At 42.3% G+C, this 24655-nt stretch overlaps 1 protein-coding gene across 1 annotated transcript in view; it reads right to left on the reverse strand.

The window, feature by feature from the left end:
* Positions 1-24638, reverse strand: part of lrba (LPS-responsive vesicle trafficking, beach and anchor containing) — a 222424-nt gene extending 197786 nt beyond the window's left edge. The window contains exons 1-2 of the mRNA XM_080837053.1: positions 23791-24638; positions 1255-1486 (exon numbers count right to left, since the gene is read on the reverse strand). Coding sequence (XP_080693179.1) covers positions 1255-1486; positions 23791-23979 — 421 coding nt within the window. The 5' untranslated portion in view covers positions 23980-24638. The remainder of the gene's footprint in view (positions 1-1254; positions 1487-23790) is intronic.
* Between the last annotated feature and the right edge of the window lie 17 nt (positions 24639-24655).

Genomic DNA, 24655 nt, shown 5'->3' on the forward strand with positions numbered 1-24655 from the left:
TCCTCCCATTTATCATCCTGGTAAAAAGTCCAAATAACAATGTAGCCGAAGCCAAATATCTTAAGAGTGCCAATACACCATTAGTCAATAAATCATCATACAGCATAAAGTTGGTAACATTTTTTTTAACTGAAGAATCCAAGAATGAGCAAAATATGTTATCAGCTATTTCAAATATGATGGTCCTAAATGTAACTAGTTTTTATTGCTTTCTCGAATAAATCTACTCTTCTACATAAAAAAAAATCCTTTTTTTTGTGCTAATCTAATTAATTTCGGTCAACCAAAATCTGAGGAACGCCTGCTTAAAAGGCTAGCAGGGGTTCATGTTCCTAGCCCTGTCTGGTACTGCTTACGACCTTGAGTTTTCGTTGCTAACTGACCACATGAGAATCTCATACATGCCTAAGGTGGTGCCGTGGAGATGACTGGCATGGACGCACATTAGGGTAAAAATCTGCATTAAAAGAAAGAGAGATGGCATCTTGTCTGAGTGCTCACTAGACCCTGGGCATCTGGCCTTACGCCACTTCGTAATTGAGGCTGGGTGAGGGATCCCATGGCTTATTTAGCTGGGTGTAAGAGAGATGAGTCATGGGCGCTAGCCCTGTGGTGCAATGTAGCATTTATATAATGACATTTACTTAAGTAGCGGAGGCTGCTGGATTAAGCCTTTTAAGCTTAACAGGGTCATGAAGCATAAAGAAAACTGAAGACCGCTCTCAATAACAAAAAGCCAAACGTAGGTTGAGATCAGGAGACTGTGTCACATTTTGTAACAATAAAAAACTATTTAGCGCACTAATGAGGTCATTTAATGAGCACATACTTGTCTCATTTATTGTCAGGAATAACAACCTCAGAGGTGTCCACAAAACAAAGCCCTTATGTGTTGACCCTCTAAAAACCGCCATGTTCGTTAGTTTGTGTTACTGATCCCGATCTGTTTGTAAACTTACTATACTTACCCCTGCACAGCAAAGTAATGGAGAACACAGATTAAAATATTCCCTAGACCTATATGTAGGGTGTCTGGCTATAATTTACATATATATATATATATATATATATATATATATATATATATATATATATATATGTATACAATCAGCAAAGAGTTTATTTCATCAAAAGGGTATAACTGTTGCTGTGGTTTTGGGCAGAGGACAGGGATATGTTATGATGGTGGAGGATAAACAGAGTTGACCCTCCCCCCTCAGTGATGACCTCCCACATCATGTCTTCTCTACATACCTGCAATCATGCTATCGGTCTTGTCCACACGGCCGAGGACCTGCTGGATGAGGGCCACTTCAGTGCAGGCCTGCAGGTTACGCACACTCTTCTTCAAAATGGCGGTGAAGATGCTCCACACCTCGGCTTGGCACGTAGGGTCACACTTGTCCAGCAGCTCCACCATGCAGCCAATGCTCTGGGCCTCCTGGATGATGAAGTTCATCTCCAGGTCAAAGGGACCTCCCACCAGCTAGAGAGAGAGAGAGAGGGAGGGAGGGAGAGAGAGAGAGAGAGAGGGAGAGAGAGAGAGACGGAGGGATAGAAAGAGAGAGTGAGAGAGAGAGACAAAAGAAGGAGGGGGATAAACTAGATAATTAAAATATGCTATTGCAAGAGCTTCCACAACACGTAAAATATCATTTGTGAAAGACTACAATGTTTGCTTAGTTCATTTTTATAGCTTATGTTCTCTTTGCACAGCTAACCACTGATTGGAGGCATTCACAGGAAGAGCTGAGATGATGGGATCATTATGACTACACGATGACAGCATATGCATCAGCAAAACACCAGAGACAGCACTGGTTGCCCTCTTACAGCAAAGCCTGGCTAGTAAAATCAGCCCTGAGAGCTTCAGCTGGATTTGAATCCATCTGTGTCTTTATGCTGAGGACCAGCGCTTCAATGCAAACACTGGATTACCATCTAACAGAGCCCACTGAACTTCACACAACCTGCCAATGGCAGACTCAGTCATCACTTCATCCCCCATAGCCACAGACAGTGCGGATCAGTCTGATCACAGGCACCTATTTAAGGCCACCGTAATCTCCAGATACCATAGCAACCCCCACCACTGACAGTTCTGATCCATTAGCCTGGATTCCCCTTTAACTTTGATAGAAGAGACAGCACAACTCAAAACGGAGCCACAGAGCACACGCCAAACATTTCAACCCATCCACTAAATCAAAAACATACTACAGAAAGGCCAACTAGCCAAAGTATAATTCTGAAAAGCAAAATCTAGTAGTCTGAAGTGAGTATTTTTTAACAGTGTTCTATTAATGAAAATTAAATATCTTGGATTTTTTTTCCTAACAGTTGTTTAGCTTGTTTTGAGGCCCCAAGTGTTCACCCTTATGCAAATCTCTTCCAGTTGGAGGACAGACAAGCGGAGGGTTTTTGGGGATGGGAATATTTGCATTCATCACTCTACCTGTGAAGGGAAAGGGTATCTGCAGGGGGTGGAAGAACCAAGAGAGCACTACAATAATGTCCTCTGTGCCTTCAAATGGACTGAACAATCAGTGAACGGGCACAATGCTTCACAATTTAATAGTTCTGATGGCATTTTTATTATTAAACCCTGCCTAATAGCAAGAGATAAAGGCACTTACTGCAATGATATCAGAATTTTGTGTCAGATACAGAAGCTAAATCAGCGTAAAGTAGAAATAATAAAGGCCTAGAAAAAATATGGCTGTCATCTTACAAGCAACACAGCCGAAACAATTTGATCACAACCTCAAAACAGAATAAATCTTTTGACCATTGCATGGAAACATTCCCATTACAATGAGCGAAAGAGCATTGTGGCAACAGCGTAAAAAAAAGCACAAAAAAAAACAGATTGGTTGCAGACATCACAGTCTAAAAAAGACAGAAGATAAAAGCTGTGATCGCACATAGACAGTCACTATCTCTGACAAATGATACCACTACTGCTCCGGAGAGCTGCATCCTTAAAGGATTGACTGGTTGGGTGGGGGGAGGGGCATGATAAATAAATAAATTGACTGAAATGATTTGGAGGGGCTTGAGAGAGAGAAAATGGAGAGAGTGAAAGGAATGATTTCTTTCTAAGCATCTACCCCTCATCCTCCCCAACCACCCTGAGTTCCATTAAAGCATTGGCCTGTCACACCCTCCTTGCCAAAAAGCATAATAAATCACCTTTGCCCACCGACGCCCATTTGCATTCTGGGAGAAGAGAGAGGGGGCGGGCTGGGTGACTGTGCTGTATTGAGGCAGCAGTGGTAACTGATGTGGGCGCACTCTACAAATGATTAATGGCCAGCACACTGTCCCAGAGACACAGATCAGTCACTGTCCTGCACAGACACAGAGGAGGACGAGGAGGAGGAGCAGTGAGGAGGAAGAGTCCATGGCCCCTGTGAAGGTCATCTAGTAAAGCATGTATAAAAGGCGGATAATGAAGAGAAGACCACTGTGTCATTTTTCCTGACGACGCCCTGCTGCTGATTAATCTGCGGTCAGGCTGGACAAAATGCCTGACACTGGCTATACTGCTCATACAATCACTCCTGTTCTGAAGAGGTCAAATCCACACATCCATAATTCCCAACCTGACCATTACCCATACAGGCGTTCATGCACTCTGACTATGCTTCTACACCTACATTTAGTCAAGCTTCAAATGAGTACATTTCAGATATTCCTCTATACAAATATGTGCGTGACAAAGCGTGGTGTGAGGTCCCTAAAAGGGAGTGTTGTTCATTTAACTTACAACCAATTGTAAGTCTATTTTTTTTAGTTTACTCCTTTGAAGACAGGAAGCCTAGGTATGGGCAGAGTATTCAGGAAGCCTAGGTATGGGCAGAGTATTCAGGGAGCCTAGGTGTGGGCAGAGTATTCAGGGAGCCTAGGTATGGGCAGAGTATATGCACAGAGAGCCTAGGTATGGGCAGAGTATATGCACAGAGAGCCTAGGCGTACAGTGATTCACGTTCCTCCCAAAATTACTTCTGATGATAACTTGACTGTCAACAAATTACTAGGGAGCTTATTTGCAGCAGGGCCCAAAATGACACAGTTTTTGAAAAAGCTCCTTGTCGTCTTCAGAGTGGGAACTGTTTAATGACCATGCCTATCAAAGACAGCTCCACACTTGTGAAGATAAAACTTATCTCTGCATGTGAATAAGTTCAAATAACTACTGGATTTTATTAGGGTCTGAATTTGTCATTTAGAATTCTTCATATGCCATTTAAATAAACTGAACACTAAAATTTCCATTTCATAAATCTAAATCCCAACATCAACAATGATATTCAATATGTTTTACAGATCCACATTCCCATCAATCCATTTAACAAAGTTCTACACCAAACCCATGTTTGTTTCCACGACTGAAAAAGTTTTTTAAAATGATGAGTCACTGAAGCACTTGAAATCGATGCTCACTATCTTTCCAATTATTGACCCCCATGGGAATAGACTATTCAGAAGCTGAGGAGAGCTGACAAAACCCCAAAAGAGGAAAACCTCCCTGGGAGGCAGACAAATGTCATACCTCAAAACCCACTAATCTCATTCTGAGCTTGTACAGTTGGGTCGCTCCCGAGCCATTTGCAAACTCGTTGCAGACTAACCATGTCCCTGCTGCACAATTAGCATTTCAGTTACTGAACAGGAAGTCAGTTAGCACATGAAGTGGCTTGAACAAACAAACCTTCCAACAGCATGAGGAAGCGCCAAGGAAGGAAGTACAGTGCTAATATCTACATTAAGTAAATCAAGTGCTTTCCCTATTGTGACCAACAGTTGGGACTACTGCTGGAGTGGGTTGCTGCCCAGCCCTTTTACACAGTAGCAGTGCTCAAGCTCCAAACCCTAACCCTAACCCACACACTGATGTTCCTGTGAATCCATCACATCAGCACCTTACATCCCTATGATGTGCTTTGTCCACACTGAGCTGCGTGAATCTGAACACGTTCTCCATCCACACAATCGTTTCCTCAAAAGCTCTACGCCCACACTAAAACAGCATAGAAATGTCCGTTATTGGTGGTGTCTGGAGCACAAACCTTCATCAGTGTCATGGAAACCCTAAGTCATCATTTCTGAAGTGCTCCGTTTTCCCTGTCCACATTACAAGACATGAACTAAGTGTTTACATCGTTTTGTATTATCTGACTCTGTAACCCATACCCCTGGATGTGTACGATGACTTTGTCTCACTGAGACCTGACCCATTAGCATCTGAACCGGCTCCCCCACCATATAGCTTCTTTCCTGCGATCAACCACCTTCACCCTTTGTTCTCTGTTCTCACCCCTGACTCAGAGGACCCCGCTACCCCACAGGTGAACCCCACCCCACTGTCTCCCTTTCCTGCCATTACCTATAGGGTGTGGTCTTAACCGCCCTCTGTATTATACCTCACTGAACAATGCTTGATTGGGTTCATCTGTAATGACTGGGAGGGCCATGGCTGCTCCATGGCAAATGTGCACTAAACGCTAATTAGCTCAGTGGTCTTTGGCTCCCCATTTGAAAGACTGCAGTTTCTAATTTACTTTAGCATTCCAACATACCACACGTGCTCTAATTTAGACATTTTCTTTGCTAAAACATCTTGAATATAACTTTATTCCATCCTCCATTGCTTTGCATTTTCACAGTATGGTCCATTGCTAAGTGACTCAACATTGAGCTGTAACAGCAAACAATACCAAAACAAGACGAGCATTTGGTCATTTACCTGATGTTGCATTCTTTGTGTTTAAAAGTGACTTTTAGCAAGGCCATTAGGTGTTTCATGTTACCTTTTGTGCTGACGTTCCAATCACACAGAACATGAACATGCACCTAATTGGTTTGGCACGGGCACTTCAATTTTGGTAGAGCAGCTGACGGACATGTGAAAGAACCTCAGTGGTGAATAAAATGATGATTCTTCAATCAGCATAAGTGGAGTGTCCCAATAATGAGTTTGCTACATAATCTCTTCCCTGCTGCAATCAAGCGATAGCCAACCCTCTCCGTCAAAACACACCAACATCACTTACATAAGCACAGAAAATGAGACATTGAATGTCACAAAAAAAGTCTCCTTCCATTAAACATTTAACAATGCACAGTGATCAAAAAACGTTTGGTTCTACACACAGATGTAATGGTCCTCAGGAGAGGTGAGGGGATGCGGAGCCTGCGGATGGCTGTGCTGCTCCCTCTTGTGAGGGGGATCTGTGGACCTGGCTGGCTGTGTGTGTGTCTGTGCCGGGCTGCAGCCAGGGGCTTTGTCCAGGCAGACACCAGATCCCTGAGAGGAAACTTGAGCCTCGCACATCACCTGTAGGAGCTGCTGCATTAGTAATCAGTCAGTGCCCTGAGCCCAGGAGCAACAACACACGCACACGCACTCACGCACTCACGCACGCACGCACGCACGCACGCACGCACGCACGCACGCACGCACGCACGCACGCACACACGCACACGCACACGCACACGCACACGCACACACACAATCAACTCTTCATACATGTTTGTTTATTTGTATGTGTGGGCACCAGTGTGTATGTGTGCGCACCACTGTATGTGTGTGAATGTGTGCGCACCAGTGTGTATGTGTGTATGTGTGCGCACCAATGTGTATGTGTATTTGTATGTATGTGTGCGCACCAGTGTGTATGTGTGGGCACCAGTGTGTATGTGTGGGCACCAGTGTGTATGTGTGGGCACCAGTGTGTATGTGTGGGCACCAGTGTGTATGTGTGGGCACCAGTGTGTATGTGTGGGCACCAGTGTGTATGTGTGGGCACCAGTGTGTGTGTGTGTTTGTGTGTGTGCATGTGCGCGCACCAGTGTGTGTGTGTGTATGTGTGCGCACCAGTGTGTGTGTGTGTGTGTGTGTGTGTGTGTGTGTTCAGAGCAGTGTGTGTGTGTGTGTGTTCCCACCAGTCTGAATTTTTCCTGATTTTTCCAACATGCCCCCCCTGCTGTGACGCCTCCATCAATGTGATCTGCAGAGTAAACATTCTAAATCTTCTGCCAGTACGGTAAAGGCAGTGTGTGTGGTGGCTTGGAGCAGGCCTGAAGGGGGCTGCATGACAGCATGATGTGCTTCTGCATAAGTTCACACACCTAACACTGGCTAAAATAAAGAGCACTCATGACCCACGGTGATTCACTGCAGCGTCTCCTCACCACAACTCCAAAGACCAGCCAAACACACCATTCAATATGACCAACCACACAATATGACCAGCCAAAAACACCACACAATACGACCAGCCAAACACACCACACAATATATCCAGCCAAAAACACCACACAATATATCCAGCCAAAAACACCACACAATATATCCAGCCAAAAACACCACACAATATGACCAGCCAAAAACACCACACAATATAACAAGCCAAAAACACCACACAATATGACCAGCCAAAAACACTATACAATACCAGCTAAAAACACCACACAATATAACCAGCCAAAAACACCACACAATATAACAAGCCAAAAACACCACACAATATGACCAGCCAAAAACACTATACAATACCAGCTAAAAACACTATACAATACCAGCTAAAAACACCATACAATATAACCAGCCAACAACACAACTCAAAAGACCAGCCAAAAACACCATATAATACCAGCCAAAACACCACACAATATGACCAGCCAAAAACACCACACAATACCAGCCAAAACACCACACAATATGACCAGACCAAAACACCACACAATTTAACCAGACAAAAACACCACACAATATGACCACTTTCCAGTGCAGACCAACATTGCCTTGGATGGTGGGTATTGTACGTTTTGTATATTTTTACTTGACTCCTTCCAGAGACATCATTTTAATTAAAAACACCTTATTTTATTTGTTCAGTCAAAGTTGCTGCATGTCAAAGACAGCATGTGTATAATCAAAGAATGTTGTGGACTGCTTATTAGAGAAGGTCATTTGTGTGCTAACTATCTAGCTCAACATAGGCTATACCACAACAAAGAGGACCGTACTCTCTGCACAGATAACCAGTCTCTCAAAACAACGCAGGCATCAGATATGGCACCACTGCATGTTGAGTTGAGATGCTTAAACGAATGCATAGTGTATAAATGATGTCACACTGGCAGATGACCTTATCCAAGCGACCAATCTGTCAACACCCAGCCCCTCTCTCCAGTGTTGTATTTTGGCTTTGGTACAGAATGTTATCTGACTTTGGAGGCTGGTAAGTTTGTTTTGGGTGTAAATGTCCTACCAGCAACATAAACAGCATGGCTTAAAAGCATTGTTCGTAAAGCTCCACCCTCTGCAGCTGTTAAGTCAAAGGTTATTCCCAATGACCCGTCATGACAGGCAATTACACCCACAACTTATGTCGGTGGATTTTCCAATCAAACACTTAGTCAGAGTGACACTGGACACAAAGTGGAGTGACACTTATGACAGTAATCTTCTGCACGAGTCAACAAGGCTGCTCATACCACTACAGAGGATGTGTGAGTGTGGGGTGTGTGTGTAATACTGATTATGAAGAATGTGTCACTTTTGATGAGTCTGGTATTAAGTACATGCCAGCCTTCGTACAGTTTGAGGAGGAAAACAGACCGCAAGCCAGAACTTCCTGTTCACTCAACATCTATGATAAATACTGTTTCCCACCAAGCATTTAAGCGTAACAATTTCACAAAATGTATCTGGCTGGGTAGGTGCACAGAATGTTGACTAAACGTTGGAATAAACAGTGGCGAGTGAGGGAAGAGCTGTGAAACTTGAATTCATTCTGCTTTTAACTGAAACGGTTTACTGTTTGTTAAGGCATAAAAAAACAGTCTTAAAATAGAGCCCTTATCCTTTCCCCTGCATAACTGCACAATGAGACTGGTCAACAGACACAGAGCCAAAGGACTTCAGAATGGCTCAGAGGTCCTGTCTACGCATGCTGCAGCACCATTGTTTGAAATTGGATTAGGAAAAAATGAACAATAAAACAATTCAACTACATTGTTATATTAGTCTCAGTTAATCACACACATACGCTCACGGGCACACACACCTATACAGACATTAAATGAACAATCTAATGGGCTTCAGTCTGTAGATATAGCCCAAGAATGACGATGAGTATGGGAACAAAGGCAGAAGAGAGTTTCTCTCAGTGGCTGCTGGATCTGATAATCTGGTGATGTCAGAGACTTACCATTAGCCCCAGTGCTTATTAACAGAGCTCCATCAAGACCCTTTTAAAGTCCATCAATCAGGATGAGGTCCGCGCCAAGCTCCTGGGATCAGGCCATGATCATTTCATGTGTAAATAACCAACACATCTTCAAATGGCTGTTTAAATGTCATGCCAATCCAACCCCAATCATATTGCGTTTCACTTTCAGAACCCACAATCTGGAGTATTCCTGGCAGCCTTAGCATCACAGCAATCTCACTGGCATGGAATAATCCTGATTCACATAGCAACAGTGATTTAACAGTCAGGTTTTTAACTAAATAAATTATTATACGACAGGTACATCCTATATCCATTACAATATGATCATTAATATCTAGTTGATCCTGAAAGCCGTGGTAATGTAGCTAACACTTAAAAGGTTAAAGATGCACTCTGCAATTTAAAATCCAATACACGTTTGTCAAATTTAGTGAATTTTCCTTAAGGTCCTCTAGCTGTCTGTTCAGCACGCTAAAAAAAAACAGGCCTGTTTTACTAGTGTCTCAACACCACCCTAGTGTCTCAACACCACCCTAGTGTCTCAACACCACCCTAGTGTCTCAACTCCACCCTAGTGTCTCAACTCCACCCTAGTGTCTCAACTCCACCCTAGTGTCTCAACACCACCCTAGTGTCTCAACACCACCCTAGTGTCTCAACACCACCCTAGTGTCTCAACTCCACCCTAGTGTCTCAACACCACCCTAGTGTCTCAACACCACCCTAGTGTCTCAACTCCAGCCTAGTGTCTCAACTCCACCCTAGTGTCTCAACTCCACCCTAGTGTCTCAACACCACCCTAGTGTCTCAACACCACCCTAGTGTCTCAACACCACCCTAGTGTCTCAACTCCACCCTAGTGTCTCAACACCACCCTAGTGTCTCAACACCACCCTAGTGTCTCAACTCCACCCTAGTGTCTCAACTCCACCCTAGTGTCTCAACTCCACCCTAGTGTTGACCCTAGTGTCTCAACACCACCCTAGTGTCTCAACTCCACCCTAGTGTCTCAACACCAGCCTAGTGTCTCAACACCAGCCTAGTGTCTCAACTCCAGCCTAGTGTCTCAACTCCACCCTAGTGTCTCAACTCCACCCTAGTGTCTCAACACCACCCTAGTGTCTCAACACCACCCTAGTGTCTCAACTAGGGATGCAAATGATTAATCGACTTTAGATTAATTGTCGATTAAGAGGTTGCTCGATCAAAATGTATTAATCACGATTAATCGCTAGAGGGCGCTAGCGCGAGAGACCGGTTGAAAACAAAATGAAGCGAGCGAAAAGAAGTGCGGTGTGGGACCACTTCAACATTGTTAATTCAGGCAAAGAAGTCAAATGTTCTCTGTGTAATGCGGTATTGAAATACAATAGTTCCACTAGCTCACTCAGTTATCATTTGAACACTGTGCATGCTGCTGTCCTGCATGGCACCACCAGTTCACCTGGTTACTGCCGCAAGTTCAGGCTGTAGTCTTAAAACTCAGGTTAGCTATTAGTTCGTTAGCGGGCTAGCTCACCTAGACTTCATAGAGTTAGCTACCTAGCTCGTTAGCGGGCTAGCTCACCTTGCTATGAATATGAATATCTCTGTCTACTCCCGCGCTAACGTGTGCCCGCGAGTTTGGCTCATGAGAGTTAGTAAGTAAGTAAGTAAGAGTTGAGTTGGCTATTTAGCTTGATAGCGGACTAGCTCACTCAGGCTTAATGATATTAGATACCTAGCCCGTTAGCGGGCTAGCTTACCTTTGCCTGATGGCTTGCCATTAAGAATGTAACTACTCTATCCCTCACTAACGTGAGCGCGAGTTAAACTTCAGAGAGTTGTGTTGGCTATTTAGCTTGTAATAGCCTAGATGCAGTTTCTTCATAATCTATCCACAAGTTAGATACAAGATTACATATATAGTTACAAGATAGGCTCAATAATATTCTGTTTGGCTCTCTATTTAATTTCTTCTATTCTTTTTTTTTTTTATGTCTGTTTCAAATGCAAGAACTGAGCCAGTCCATAATTTATTTCTTTGTTTTAAATTAAAGAATGTATTTTGTTATACCATAAAAAAAACTTTTCTGCTTTCTTTTCCTAATGCATAATAACTTGAGGAATGTAGAATAGAATAGAATAGAATTATCATAATGTAATGTAATATAATAACTCAACTATTTAGCTGATATTTGTAAAGGCCCTATTGAAGCACTGAAACTCAGGTGAAAAACGCCGCTTATCAATTAATCGAAAGTCGATCGATAAGATTATCAACTAATGATTAATGAATTAATCGATAATTTGCATCCCTAGTCTCAACACCACCCTAGTGTCTGATGGCACTTCTTCTGCGTCGTGAATGTGGGTCGTGGTAGGTGATCCTCTGCCTATAGGTGTGGCACATATTCCTGGTAGAGGCAGCAGAGAGATATTTCACTGCAATCTCCTTGCCTTTGATAGCGCAATGTTTTCTTAGTTGTCTCATAATAAAGTCAAAATGTACGCGGTCTCACACTCTCACACAGACACACACACGCACACACGCACACACGCACACACACACACACACACACACATACTCTCTCTTGTTCTACCTAACTCTTCAACTTCTCTTATCAGGTAATGCCAAGAAATGGCTAGGTCAAACCGATTTCAACACAACTACAGTCTGACAAGTCATTCACATAACTTACTAGCTCTCACTCAAGGCCAGATTAGCCTGGTTAGACACAGCAAATCAGATCATACTCTGCACTGTGGGAAGTAAAGGCTCTATCACTAAGGGCATGGCTCTAACACTGAGCTGAATAACCCTGCCCTAATTTAAACATTGTCCGATTCACAATGATTTAGCCTACTCTTGCAGGTGAAGACAAATTCAATGGGGAATCCAAATTCAACACTCTCAAAGCCATGATTAAGCTATGTGCAAGAAACAGCCCACATGGTGTAATATTTAAAATGCCTTCCATTAAGGCTTTCCCATGTACAATCGTACACTGGCACACTGTTCCTGGCATGGATTCCCATTTTCAAGTTCATAGCACATTTGTACATTTGCAACACTGGCACTTCGTTACTTGTTATACACGTCCACTCCCTGTACTAACTTTATGCAATATTGTGATGTTGCCGAGGTCATCCTTTCGTATTCTGTTTGGATTCTCCCTGGCTGCAAAAGATTTTCCCTAGTGGGATAATCAAGATCATGTAGAACCATGAACCTTGGTTTACGCCAGGATTCCTGGGATCTGTGGAAGTGGAACAATCAGAGATCTCAGCACAGATGCTAAATGGGCCACAGTACAGGAAGTGGGGAGCACTGGACAGGAAATGGCCCTCATTACTGTGGAAGACTGGGCTGCAGGATAGGCTGACATACTGATCATACCTCAGACAGACAGAACAGCACTACAGATGAACCGAGCGACAGACACACCAGCTAGTACAATGGATCTAGAGACAGACAATCACGGAGTCTGTCACACCATGATATAAATATAAAATCAACGGCAATAGGCAACCATGAGGCGGGCTAAATGAAGCATTTCATTTCAAGGTGAAGAAAACATCGGTGAGGAGGTTTCATTTTACACTAAAAATAACAATCAAGTCACACGCACACACACTGGGTACACACACAGCCCCATCTGCTAATTAACAATGTATCCTTATTATCTCAGAGACCTAGGTTTCTCCATCTTTGAAGCTACAAATCCATCCAACCGTACAACCCCCACAGAAGACTAACAGATACAGATGTCAATGTTTTGATGTTCCTTTAAAATGCAATGTTTGAATGACTTAGCGTATAGCAACATGTCATTGAGAGCACAATTAGGCCAAAGAAAAACATGCATCACTCAACAGACAACTGATAATGAAAAATGATTGCAATTTTTTGCTACATAAAGAGCATTCCTACAATAAGTCCAAACTACTACCACACAAATCTAAGAGAATGCTAAACAGGGTACATCATATATGCAGAGCTCAATGGTCATTGAGCAGTTCACAACAAGACCAGGAAGAAACAAATGTGTGTTGTGGCTTGAACCTCTCTCCCTGCTTCCTGAGACAGAGAGTGTGCTGAGAGTTGTCGCTAAGGCTTCCTGTGTCCCCCAGAGTCTGAGGTAAAGGACTCACAACCCTGTTGTTGTTTTTGTCACCCTGGAGTCACCTCTGCATCCTGACAAGGCTTCCAAGAGCCCTGCTCCCACAACACCACATTTTAAACAACACCGAAGTCATGGGGGAAAAGAACAGGAAAGAGAGAGCAGCTACTGCTACACAAACTGTCATTAAGAATTTCACATTATGCAGGCCTTTTAAGACCAGGGCCCATGTTCACAAAGCATTTTTTTTCATGACTTAAAGTACTCCTAAGTCACACTAAAGGTTTCTAACCAAAAGGATTCTTCTAAATCCTATAAAGAAAAGCGAGAACTGCAAAGCTAAGAGAGAGACTCAGTTGCTTTGGCTGACATCAAGTTTTACGCACAAGCTTGCTTGCATTGACCTCTGTGTTCAGCTGATGAGTGACAGGTCTTTAGTGGTGAGTAGGCATGCGCTTCATAGCGTACCGCAAAGAATGATACATAAATAAATAAATATTTGACATAGGCTACAAATTGAATTCTAATGGAATACACTTGGTCCCAAGACCAAGTTTTCATAATGCACAAGCATAATGACAAGCTTTTGTAGACAGGAGCTGGAATATTTGTACAATAACACATTACATTCAATTTCATTTCGCCACTAAGTATGTTGTTTTTGGTTGGTGCACCCCTTACAAGCTCTATCATTATTCATCTGCCAGTAAGACTGTATCTTTTCAGTAATGTGAACTTGCATACAAGAAGTTAGGACTGAGACACCCATTATTTTTGGGAGTTCCTCCTAAATCGGCCGATCAGGAGCTACTTTTAGCCTTAAGATGCTCACCGTCTCTGCTGAGGTTGGTCACAGTTAGAAGGGAAACAACAAATATGGCTAAACACAATGTTGAGTAGAAATAATGGAAATGACTCCACCACAACTCAACGCATGTGTGAACAGGTACAGGAACAGGGACACAGTCAGTCTCTTTCATTGTGCATTTCTTATTCACTTTTTCCTTTTACAGAATATGGGAGACTGTGACTCTTGGCCAAGCTGAACTTGCTCCTGAGGGTTTCCTTTGAATTGCTGACAGTTGCATATGAATACGGAGTATTCTTCCAGTTCTAGGCCATGTGAAGACTAATGCTCCCCCGTGACAGAGGAGGCATCAACGCTGGTAAAAGAAGAACAAAAGAACACACAGAGACAGAACACAACAGAAAAAAACAGGTCAAGGGTACAGCTGAGCTGCTGGTCAACGGACCCTATGCTGGCTACAGCAGAGATGGCAGCACTTGATTAAAGATTACCTCCCAGTGTAAGGCTATGGGAAAGGGGACACTACGCTAAGACAGGAGAAGACCCTTTTTACAAACCAACAGATAATTGAGTTAAATGAATAACCTATTTATTCTTAAATTGCTTAAAAAAGCTAATCCCGGTTACAGAGAATAGACCATGTTCCTTAGAATTCTTAGAATAATTAAGCATCTGTTGCCATGCTATGAGAAGAAAGTAACCTCATCTTCATACTCATTGTTTCCACATGACATTTTAACAAAAAAAGAGTGCCACCCCTTACACCCACACCCCTCTGCAGGATCACAGTGAGTAATTCTGACCCATCAAGTTTGCCCACACAAACTGAAGAGAGGACAAACTGGCTTTTAATAGTGATAGTTATAGTTAGCAATACAAAGACTACCGGCTTGGCTGGCCAGAGAGCACAAACAGGTTGATGAGCTACCTGGAGGCTGTAGGCTGAGGTTCTAATGCATAAGCTTAACTGAAGGCCTTTATGGTGCATATTTGGGGGTGGTGATTCACTACGTTTACAAAAGGGGTTCCAACCTAGGTCCAGCACTATCACAAGTGAGGTAGCAGCTAAACAAGTGCGTGAGTCACTCAACCACTTTGCATATGTGCAACAAAAACACAACAATACCTTGTGCATAAAAATAGATTTGAAAAAAGAGTCCTCGTGATCCAACACTTCACTTTAACACCTATACAGTACTGAGAGAGGCTGTAGCGCACAATAATGAACATTAGTGTGGTCATAGCCCTCTAAATAATTAGCAAACAAGACAGAACACACAGCCAAATGTTGCATAAGGGGTAGACCCACATAGCCCTGATTTACCTCCAGAAAACCAACACCTTTCAGAGGGTGTCCACATGACTGAAGTTTTTGCTGAAGTTTTGTTTGTTGGATCATGCAGTCCGGCCTTGTTTACTTATTATAAAATATATTTAGAGAGCTAGCAGTTAGTTCAAGGCTATATCTTGCTGCATAGGTTATGCAAGAAATGTGATTTTAAAACGACCTAGCAAGCAACAGCAATTTGTTGTCATAAGTCATCCAATCACACCAGAGTAAGTTATGGGTTGCCCAAGGCTCTGTGCTTGAACAGTTGCTAGTGTCCTTGTACATGCTAGCCTTAGGTGCCATCATAAGGAAGCATGCTATTAACATCCATTGCTATGCTGATGACACCCAACTTTACCTGATGAAATTGCACATCTACCAGAGATAGAAGCCAGCCTGCAAGAAGTAAAAGCTAGGATGACTAACAACGTCCTGCTCCTTACCTCAGATAAAACTCAGGTTATGCTTGTAGGCCCTAAACAATTGTGAATGACATTATCTAAGCATCTACCCACACTCAATGGCACCTTATTAACATCCAACACTAGTATCAAAAATCTTGGTGTAGTTATCAACCAACACCTCCTACTTCGCTCACTCATAAAACAGACCTCAGACATATTTTTTTCATCTATGCAATACTGCCAAAATCAGAAAAGTCCTATCCCTCCAAGATGCAGAAACACTCTTTTATTATATCGCAACTAAACTACTGCAATGCTCTTTTTCTTGTACTGAACGCTGCTGCTCGCTCACTTACTAGAACTAAAAACTATAAACATATATGAACAAAATATAAACATCTCACCTGTACTTGCCTGTCAAAAATAGGTCTGATTTTAAAGTACTCCTTCTAACTTATAATTTGCCACTGTGCTGGCTCTAAGGGGGTTTTGTAAAGCGCCTTGAGACAATTTTATTGTCTTGGTGATATATAAATTAAACCAAATTGAATTGAATGAACTCAAAACGATACCAACCCACCAATGAGCATTCCCACTCAACACAACTGTGTCACCACATTAAATACATAACAAATCTTCATCAATAAACGTTTTTGTTATTAAAAAGTGGCTGAGTGGTAAAATAAATTATTTCTGGACACCAGTCTGGCAAAAGAGTGTGTGTGTGTGTGTGTTAGAGAGGTGTGTGTCAGAGGGCATCTGGATGGCTACAGGACACACTATGTGTCGTGCCAGTCAGCACAAGATCACAGCCTGGAGCTGTAACAGCATTATCTGATCCCCCCCACTGGACACAGAAAGGCACTGCCACAGCATTCAGGTAAGCAGAAAAGATGCACACACAAAACACACAACCACACAGAACTGTTTGAGATAAGATCCCTAGCAACAGCCATCCAAACTCACCTGCAACCACTCATCACTGCTGATCATCAAACTGCTCTGCATCACTGATCACTGCATCTCTGATCATTACACCAGATATTATGGAAGTGTTTATTGGACTTGATTAGTTGTAACCCACAGAAGACAAATCCACAAGTGTGTACCTACCATGATCCACAAATATGACACTAAGATGCTAACAACTTTAAAATTGCGTGGCCAATGTTACTGTCAGGTAAACAGAACCAGCAGCGCTGTGTAAGGCTATGACATTAGGCATAAGAGTCAGAAGTAGGACAGTTGGCCTGATCAATGCGAAATGATCATCATCCTAGTGACAGTAATCTAAAGGTTTAATAAAAGATTTTAGATAGGCTCCACCAATTTCAATGAACGCCTTAGAGGAATGATAGGACATGTGGATTATCACTGACCCCGTCATCCTCCCATTCCAGTCTTGTCCGCAGCACTCTGACCCCATCTCTTCTCATCTCTCTTGTCCCAGCTGTTACCATGACTGGACTCGTCTCATCTCTCCTGTCCCAGCTGTTACCATCACTGGACTCCAAGCCACCATCAACACTGCTGCTGGTTAGCCGGACTTTTCTCAGATTTTTTCTCAATCTAAACTTTTCTGTAAATGTATAGTTTGTTGGATATTACTTTTTTACAGTACAAATTTAACATAAAAAACATGTTTGTGGATAGTGAGATATTTGTGATGTTTTCTACAGATCAGTTGTGGTACTAATTGGACAATCATTGACAAATAAACCGTAGGGAAGTCACCATGCCCACACAGTGCCTGCAGTGGCACGACACCTAGGTGGCACGGTGCCCACAAACTGACAGAAAGTGATCCCCAAATGTGCAAAACTGGTTTCACATGTAGGAAGTGATCCACAAATGCATAAATGTTTACAGAGGAAGTTATGTGTATTTGCAAATCACACCATATTTGTTTGGATATTAATTTACACCACACAAATAAAATAAATTACATGTGTGTGGATAGTGTCATATTTGTGGATCATGGTAAACATTTGTGGATTGTCTTATGTGGGCTTAAAACAAATTAAGTCCAATAAAATATTCCCTAGATCATCAAACGTATCTGAAGGCCCAGGCTACTTTTGCCAATAATGCAATTAGCACGTACACATTAGACTGGCCAGACTGCCATGCAGCATGACCCAGTCTCAACAGACACTCCCATGTGCCATGACTGCAGGGATGTATGCTTAGGGTAGAGATGCACCGAAATGAAAATTTGTGGCCGAAACCGAAACCGAAAAATAATTAATCGCTTGGCTGAATACCGAAACTGACAGTTCCGTTTAAAGTTGTCAAAACACTTTTTTTAAATATTGCTTAAATCTACTGCTAACAATAAATGTTTAGACATTTTTTTCAAGGAAAAATGTTTATTTGAAATCTTCAAATGTTGGAGAACTGATATCAAGGAACTGTTAGTTTTAGATTTTGAGCTCAGATGTTGGAAGCGACATAGTTTTTTGACCGTGCAAACTTGTATTTCTATTTTTGATCCAGTAAACATTTTTTATTGAAGTTGGATTGCCTGTTCAAGGAGTGGAACGCAGCTAGCTTGCTGCACCGGTGAAAGGTCTCCCCACCGAAGCTAAAGTTGGAACTGGTAATTCATTGAAGCATTCTACGAGAACAGGTATCGAAAAATCCTTTCTATCTTTCAGTATTAAGAAGATACGAAGATATACGGATGAATGAAGATAACTATTGAAATTGGATAAAAACGAAAGTTAAACTGTAACTGCTCCATGCTGGAAATAGCAACGTAATTCACCCCTAGCAAGAATCTACACTGATAGCCTGCCTTGAATCAGTGAATGTGGAGTTTTTAGCGATTTTTGAGAAGCTGCTTTGCACTCGTTTATAAAGAAAAGTTCCGTGTAAGGAAGAGCTTTTGAACTGTGGCATACAGCTTGAGCATTAACTCTGCAACGTGTACGATGTCTGATGGGGAAGAACAGAGAAGTGTTGAGGATATGATGGCGCAGGGAAGATCACGTAAGCTAACTGAGAAGGCATTAGAAGACAAGTTGCAGAAATACATTGCATTGAGGAGACGGAAATTAGGAACTCTGACGACCCATAAAAAGCTAGAGGGGTTGGCATCATTGTTACATTTTACTATTTTGAGATCGTTTAGGTGGCCTGTGCTCCTTGCTTGTGTAATCAGACAAGATTGTATAATTTTGCGTCACCACCACTTTTCGGCCTCCGATTCGGCCACTCATTTGGCTTTCGGCCGAAAGCCGAATGTGTCTTTTTTTGCGTTTTCGGCCGAATTTTTTCGGTTGCCGAATTTTCGGTGCACCTCTAGCTTCGGGCCTTCTGGCCAATACAATACATGACAAGAGAGGGCTAATACCTGACAAGAAGAGAAGGATTTCATTTAAGTGTCAGAGAAAGGGACAAGAAAGCGAGAGACAGAAGTTGTGTGATGTAAGCAGACTGATCTGATAGAGCTATTTAAGGCAGTTGGAAATGCTCTACTTAAGAACACCTAATTTTTCTCCTGACAAACCTGCCCCAAAGGAAGACCCATGCCATCCATCCAACTGACAGAGAAGACGAGACACAGACACACTGCCTTCAACATCAAAGACATAGCCTACATGTATCATGTATACTGAGTGGAAAACATGGTGTCTGAAAACAAAAAAACATTTCTGCTTTTGCCAGAGTAAAAGAGAGGGCCCAATACATGTAAGGTTAAGGTCAGTGGTAACTGTTCAAATGTAAAAACAATGGCCCTCATTCTCGATCATTTTCTGTAATTCTTCAGAAATGATTCTTACGCAACTCTTGCAAAAACAACGTAAGGGAAATGCTTCCGCTGCATTCCCGCACGCTTGAAAATGCGTTCATAAGCAGCCGAAGTCTTCTCAGCTGTGTTCCTTCGGATTAGTTTCTTAAATTGATGCGCGTTCTCGTGAAAGTGGATTTGCATACATACACGCCCCGCCAGCTCCTTATTAGGGCACGCAGCCATAGCCACGTTTGCTGTCGGAATCTCCCGAATCCAAACGAAAGCAACTCGTAACAGGTGGAGATATTTTCTTACGTTGAACTTCCCAAGTCCGTTTAACCCATTTAAGAAGTCACTTTAAAAAAAAAAAAGCCACCATAAGTGTGAAGACTGGTCACGAGTATTCTAGATATTGGGTATAGTGTTTATTTATTTATTCACTTACATTTACAGTGTTCGTGTACATTTACATTCACATTCAGTCATTTAGCAGACGCATTTGTCCAAAGTGACGTACAAGGGAGAGAACAGTCAAGCTATACTTAGTGTAACAATAAATACTACCTCATAGAATCATGACTATAAATGTGAAACGTAATTGTTAATGATACAAATATTCTTGTATTTATTATTAATATAATGATTTTAATCCGAGGATGTCTGTAGAGTTGATGCGAACGCAAATCACCAACGATTTATCACAAATTCAGCCGTTAAGCATTTTAACAGACAGATTTTTTAATGTAATTCCTCAAATAACCACAAGATGGCCCCGTGAAATCGCATTTGAGAAGATTCCGGAAGAGTTACGACTGCTATTTCGCGTTCTGAAAGTCTTCTGAAGTTCAGAAGAAATCGCAGGTGAGAAAACTATGGAGAATGGCAAATGTTTTCCTAAATCCACCGAAGTGGAGTTCCTTCTGAAGTCCTTCTGAAAGTCTTACCAACTGCTGTTGAGAATGAGGGCCAGTGTTGAAGAACAGCATTTCTATTATTTTGTATTTATTTGTGTCATTGTCAAAGGGGGACCTACTAAGAAAAGTTCAAGAAACACTGGTTTAGGTGAAGACCCATGGTATCACATTTCAGACAGCTGTTGGTATCCCTTACCGAGGCGACAGAATGGTAAGGCAGCATCATCAAATATTTAAGAAACCTCAGGAGAAAATTCTGTTTGGTAATTATCCTCTGACATTCAGTCCGGTACCACTCCTCATAAAAAGGTGCCATCGGAGTGTAAAAAAACACAGATGAAACTCTTCTTCACATTACACATTAAAAATTCTGTCTCCCTGTCTTGGTAGAGGTTATGTGAGAGTGTGTTGAACCTACATGTCTATGCACACCTAAGTGAATACTGTGCATCACTGCTTTAATAGACGTCTTAAAAGAGACTGACAAGAAACCTTGTGCACCCCCGAGCTGATCAGTTACCCTCAGGCATGACCTTGCATGGTCTACTGCCCCCATGGTTTCCATAACAACTCCAAAGGTAAATGAATCAGTGTGTTGATACTTTTCCCACAGCTAGTATGAGGAGAAAAGTCCTGTCACATTCCTACCCCACACCCTCACATCATATTCCAGCTAGAGTGCAGTTAAGGGCATGGGAGGAATAGATGGGCATAGGAGAAATAGATAGGCACGGATCCCACTTTTCACAGCAATTCAAAGCTACAATCATGTAGCCTGTTAAATGTATTCCTTTTGGCAAGTAGTTAACTAAGCAACAACATTTGATTTCTGCGATAACCATAATGGGCGTTCCATACCATCAGATTGTGTGACTGTTAACTCACCCCTAAGGGCATAGTGGCGAATGGTTTGACAATGCGTTAGCTTGATCTCTATCCTTAAAGCGAGACAGAATTGGTCGGTAAAGCAGACTTGTGTTTGCCTTGTTATTCCTTTTAAACCAGTTTTCAATTAAATGATTCATCCATTGACCAAGGATACTAGTAGGGCCTGAATCATACATCACTGACCTCTTCAGAGGAGGAAGTTCAGGACTCTATGAGAAATTAGATTAGCACTGAACTGTAAACAGCAAATGACTAAGAGGAAAAGAGAAAGAGAGGAGAAAAAAACAAAGAACAATGCAAGTGAGATGAAAAGTCAGACAGTTTGAGAGAGCAGGGCATCCAAGTCAAATTGAGAGGATGTGTGATTACATTCTGGGACGCTGTGTGCAAACTAAGCTGTAAACCCCCTTTACACCATATATCTACAGCATGTCCCATACAAATCCACAACACAATGGATCTGGGGTGTGTTCCTAGAAAGCGTTGTTTTTTAACCACTGCAATCTTGGTCGTTTCAACAGTCATTCAGTGATTTGGTGTTGTTCCCAAAAGCTTCCAGTTCAAACGATTATTCGCAAACATGGTCACAAAGTTGGGTGGTTGGAACGACTACTCGCGACCAGTCATTAGAAGCATCATTCCAGGATATCTGCTCGTCAACATTTTAATTGCGTTAGTTTGATAAGATTGACCCTCTCCCTATCTACCTGAACACCCGCCAACTGAGAATTTTACTTACTCAATTATTTGAAATGAATATTCATTCATCTTGAGTGAACCCTTGAACCACTGTGACGACGCTTTCGAGAAAAGCATCTTCCTACCTCGGAGCCACTTTGTTCAAAGATCATCTTTGCGCCTAGCAGAATAGGCCTGTGGTCTGCTTCACTGGAGAAAGATTCTTGCTCTATCAGATTTTTCTTTGAGTTTGTGATGACTAAGACCAGGCTGTGGGAAAACCCAAAGCAAAGCATGGTCCTCCTACTCTGTACTGGCACACAGCAACCTGTATCTTCATAGTGAGTTACACAGTGTTCGGGATGAACATTGTAAACCTGTATTGTTTTAGAAAAAAACTAAATCTGGCGCACTGCTCCTCCCTTGAAGTACCTCATTAAAGTTCTCACCAAAAGGGGATGTTTCGCATCACAAAGGTCTTCATGAGACAATGAGATATGAGGACAGCCCATTAATACCCAAAGACAGGACAACAATGAATAGGTCACATGATCTAAACTACAGGTGCAGCAAATGCATTACTTAGTGCCAACACCTGGAAGGAAGAACATCATTCAGTATAAACAATTAAAACAACAATGGCAATGGAAGTCACAAAATAATACTGAATTACACCAGACAATCCAAAACTATTTCTTTTTTTTCCTGAACTATGTCTTTTTTTCTGAACACCTGCCTGGATTGGATCTGCTAATTTTTTTAATTCTCACAACATGTGTTGTGTTTTCACATGCAGTGACAAAGCAGTTTTGCAGGTTGTATGTCTTCCTCCTCCTTCTCTCTGCCCACCCCCACCCTCACCTAACCCCCATTGTATCAGCTCAGCGTACTCTCCTCTTACTTCCTTATTGGTTTTCATTCATTCGGGCACCACATGCTCTTCAGTGGCCGTACACAACATGACATTTGAGGGGTTATCCTATCAATGCCTATTATCAATGCCTACAAGACTATTGTTATTCCTTAACCACAGAGCGGAATAAACTATTCTACTCTAACTTCAGTGTCTATGTGACGAGTATGGTAGCAAGCAAATTAGTTTCATGGTTATGCCATCTCTTCCAGGAAATTCCCAAACAAGTAAAAGATTACGACCTCCCCTTGGCAAAGATATTTCTGCCACAAATAGTTCAGGGAGAAAGAAATATCTACTGCATCATGCATCACCACTACCAGTCTTACAATAGATGCATCCTCATATTATCACTTCATTTTATCAATGGTAACCAATGTATATTAAAAAACACTTACTGCTATAGTAAAGTAATAATATAACAAGTATAAGGCCTCTCATGATGATGAAAATAGACTATTTGCTGGGTTAGGGTTAGTTTTTAATTGTGATATCTACACATAGGCCTAAATGTTACAGTGGTCAGCTGTTTTTCACTCATTGAATCATGAGCAATCAACCGACTGATAAAAGCTTTTGATGTTTTTTATTACCCAAAGCCAACCTTTAAGACAAAGTACAAAAATGGCATTTCTTTTTTCCCAGTCTGATATGGGCTGCACTGAGTAGGTCTCTTGAGCCAAATGTTCAATAGATCAAGTGTGTATATCGGGATAGCTGAATAGAAGCAATGAACGACCATTTTAAGTAACCAACTCGTAATCAGCTTACCAGATTGAAGACGGTTTCCACAATGTCCCGGTTCGAAACTTCCCCAACGTCCACCAGGCCCGCAAGGACAGCGAATTTCATCCGTATGCCCCTGATAGGAATTCCAGGATTGAGCGACATTGTTGCCACTCTCTCGTCCTTGCCGGTGTCACCAGTTTGTGAAGCAGACGGTGTCTCCTCGCTTGCCATTTCTAAAGAGGGGCAGGTGGCAGTAACAGGTAAGGCACCTGTTCAACCTGTAGGCGGTCACAGGAGAGTCGATGGAAAAACACTTGGATATGCTCCTTCTCCCTTGTTAAGCAAGCACCCTTGAAGCAAAGCAAAGTGTTTGCCTCTCCATCCAAAACACCTCTGTATATCACAAATAGCCTGTATCGTAGTCTACAAGGTTACTCTGAAAGCTGCAAGGCAGGAATTCAAGTCAAAGACACCGCAACATTGGAGTTGACACAGCGATTCCGGCGAAGTCCAGTCTCTTCACTGTCTAGTTGAAACTTGATGACAGCCTGTGTCGAAAAACTGCACCAGCAGGCACAGTATAGAAATGGTCGTTTCCAAACACCGGCGGCCGGCACAACTATAGGTTATGAGCATTGGTTAACAGCAATTCAGTCGCTCTGTCAAAATTGTGAACAGGAAACTGCGACTTACATTTCTTCGGCGGCGACAGCCTGCAAGAGTGTCTCAGGCAGGTAATAGGAGCGTGGCTGTAACGAAACTTCAAAATGTAAGGCAAGTCTGAGGACAGCCCTTTCCCCGCCGGTCAGAGGACAAGAGTCCTGCTAGTTTCCCCGGGGAAACTAATACGTTTGCGATAGGTCTCAGTAATAACCCAGTTACAGCGTCATCTCTTCCTCATTCACCT

Source organism: Sprattus sprattus (assembly GCF_963457725.1).
Source record: "Sprattus sprattus genome assembly, chromosome: 4".
Lineage (NCBI taxonomy): Eukaryota > Metazoa > Chordata > Actinopteri > Clupeiformes > Clupeidae > Sprattus > Sprattus sprattus.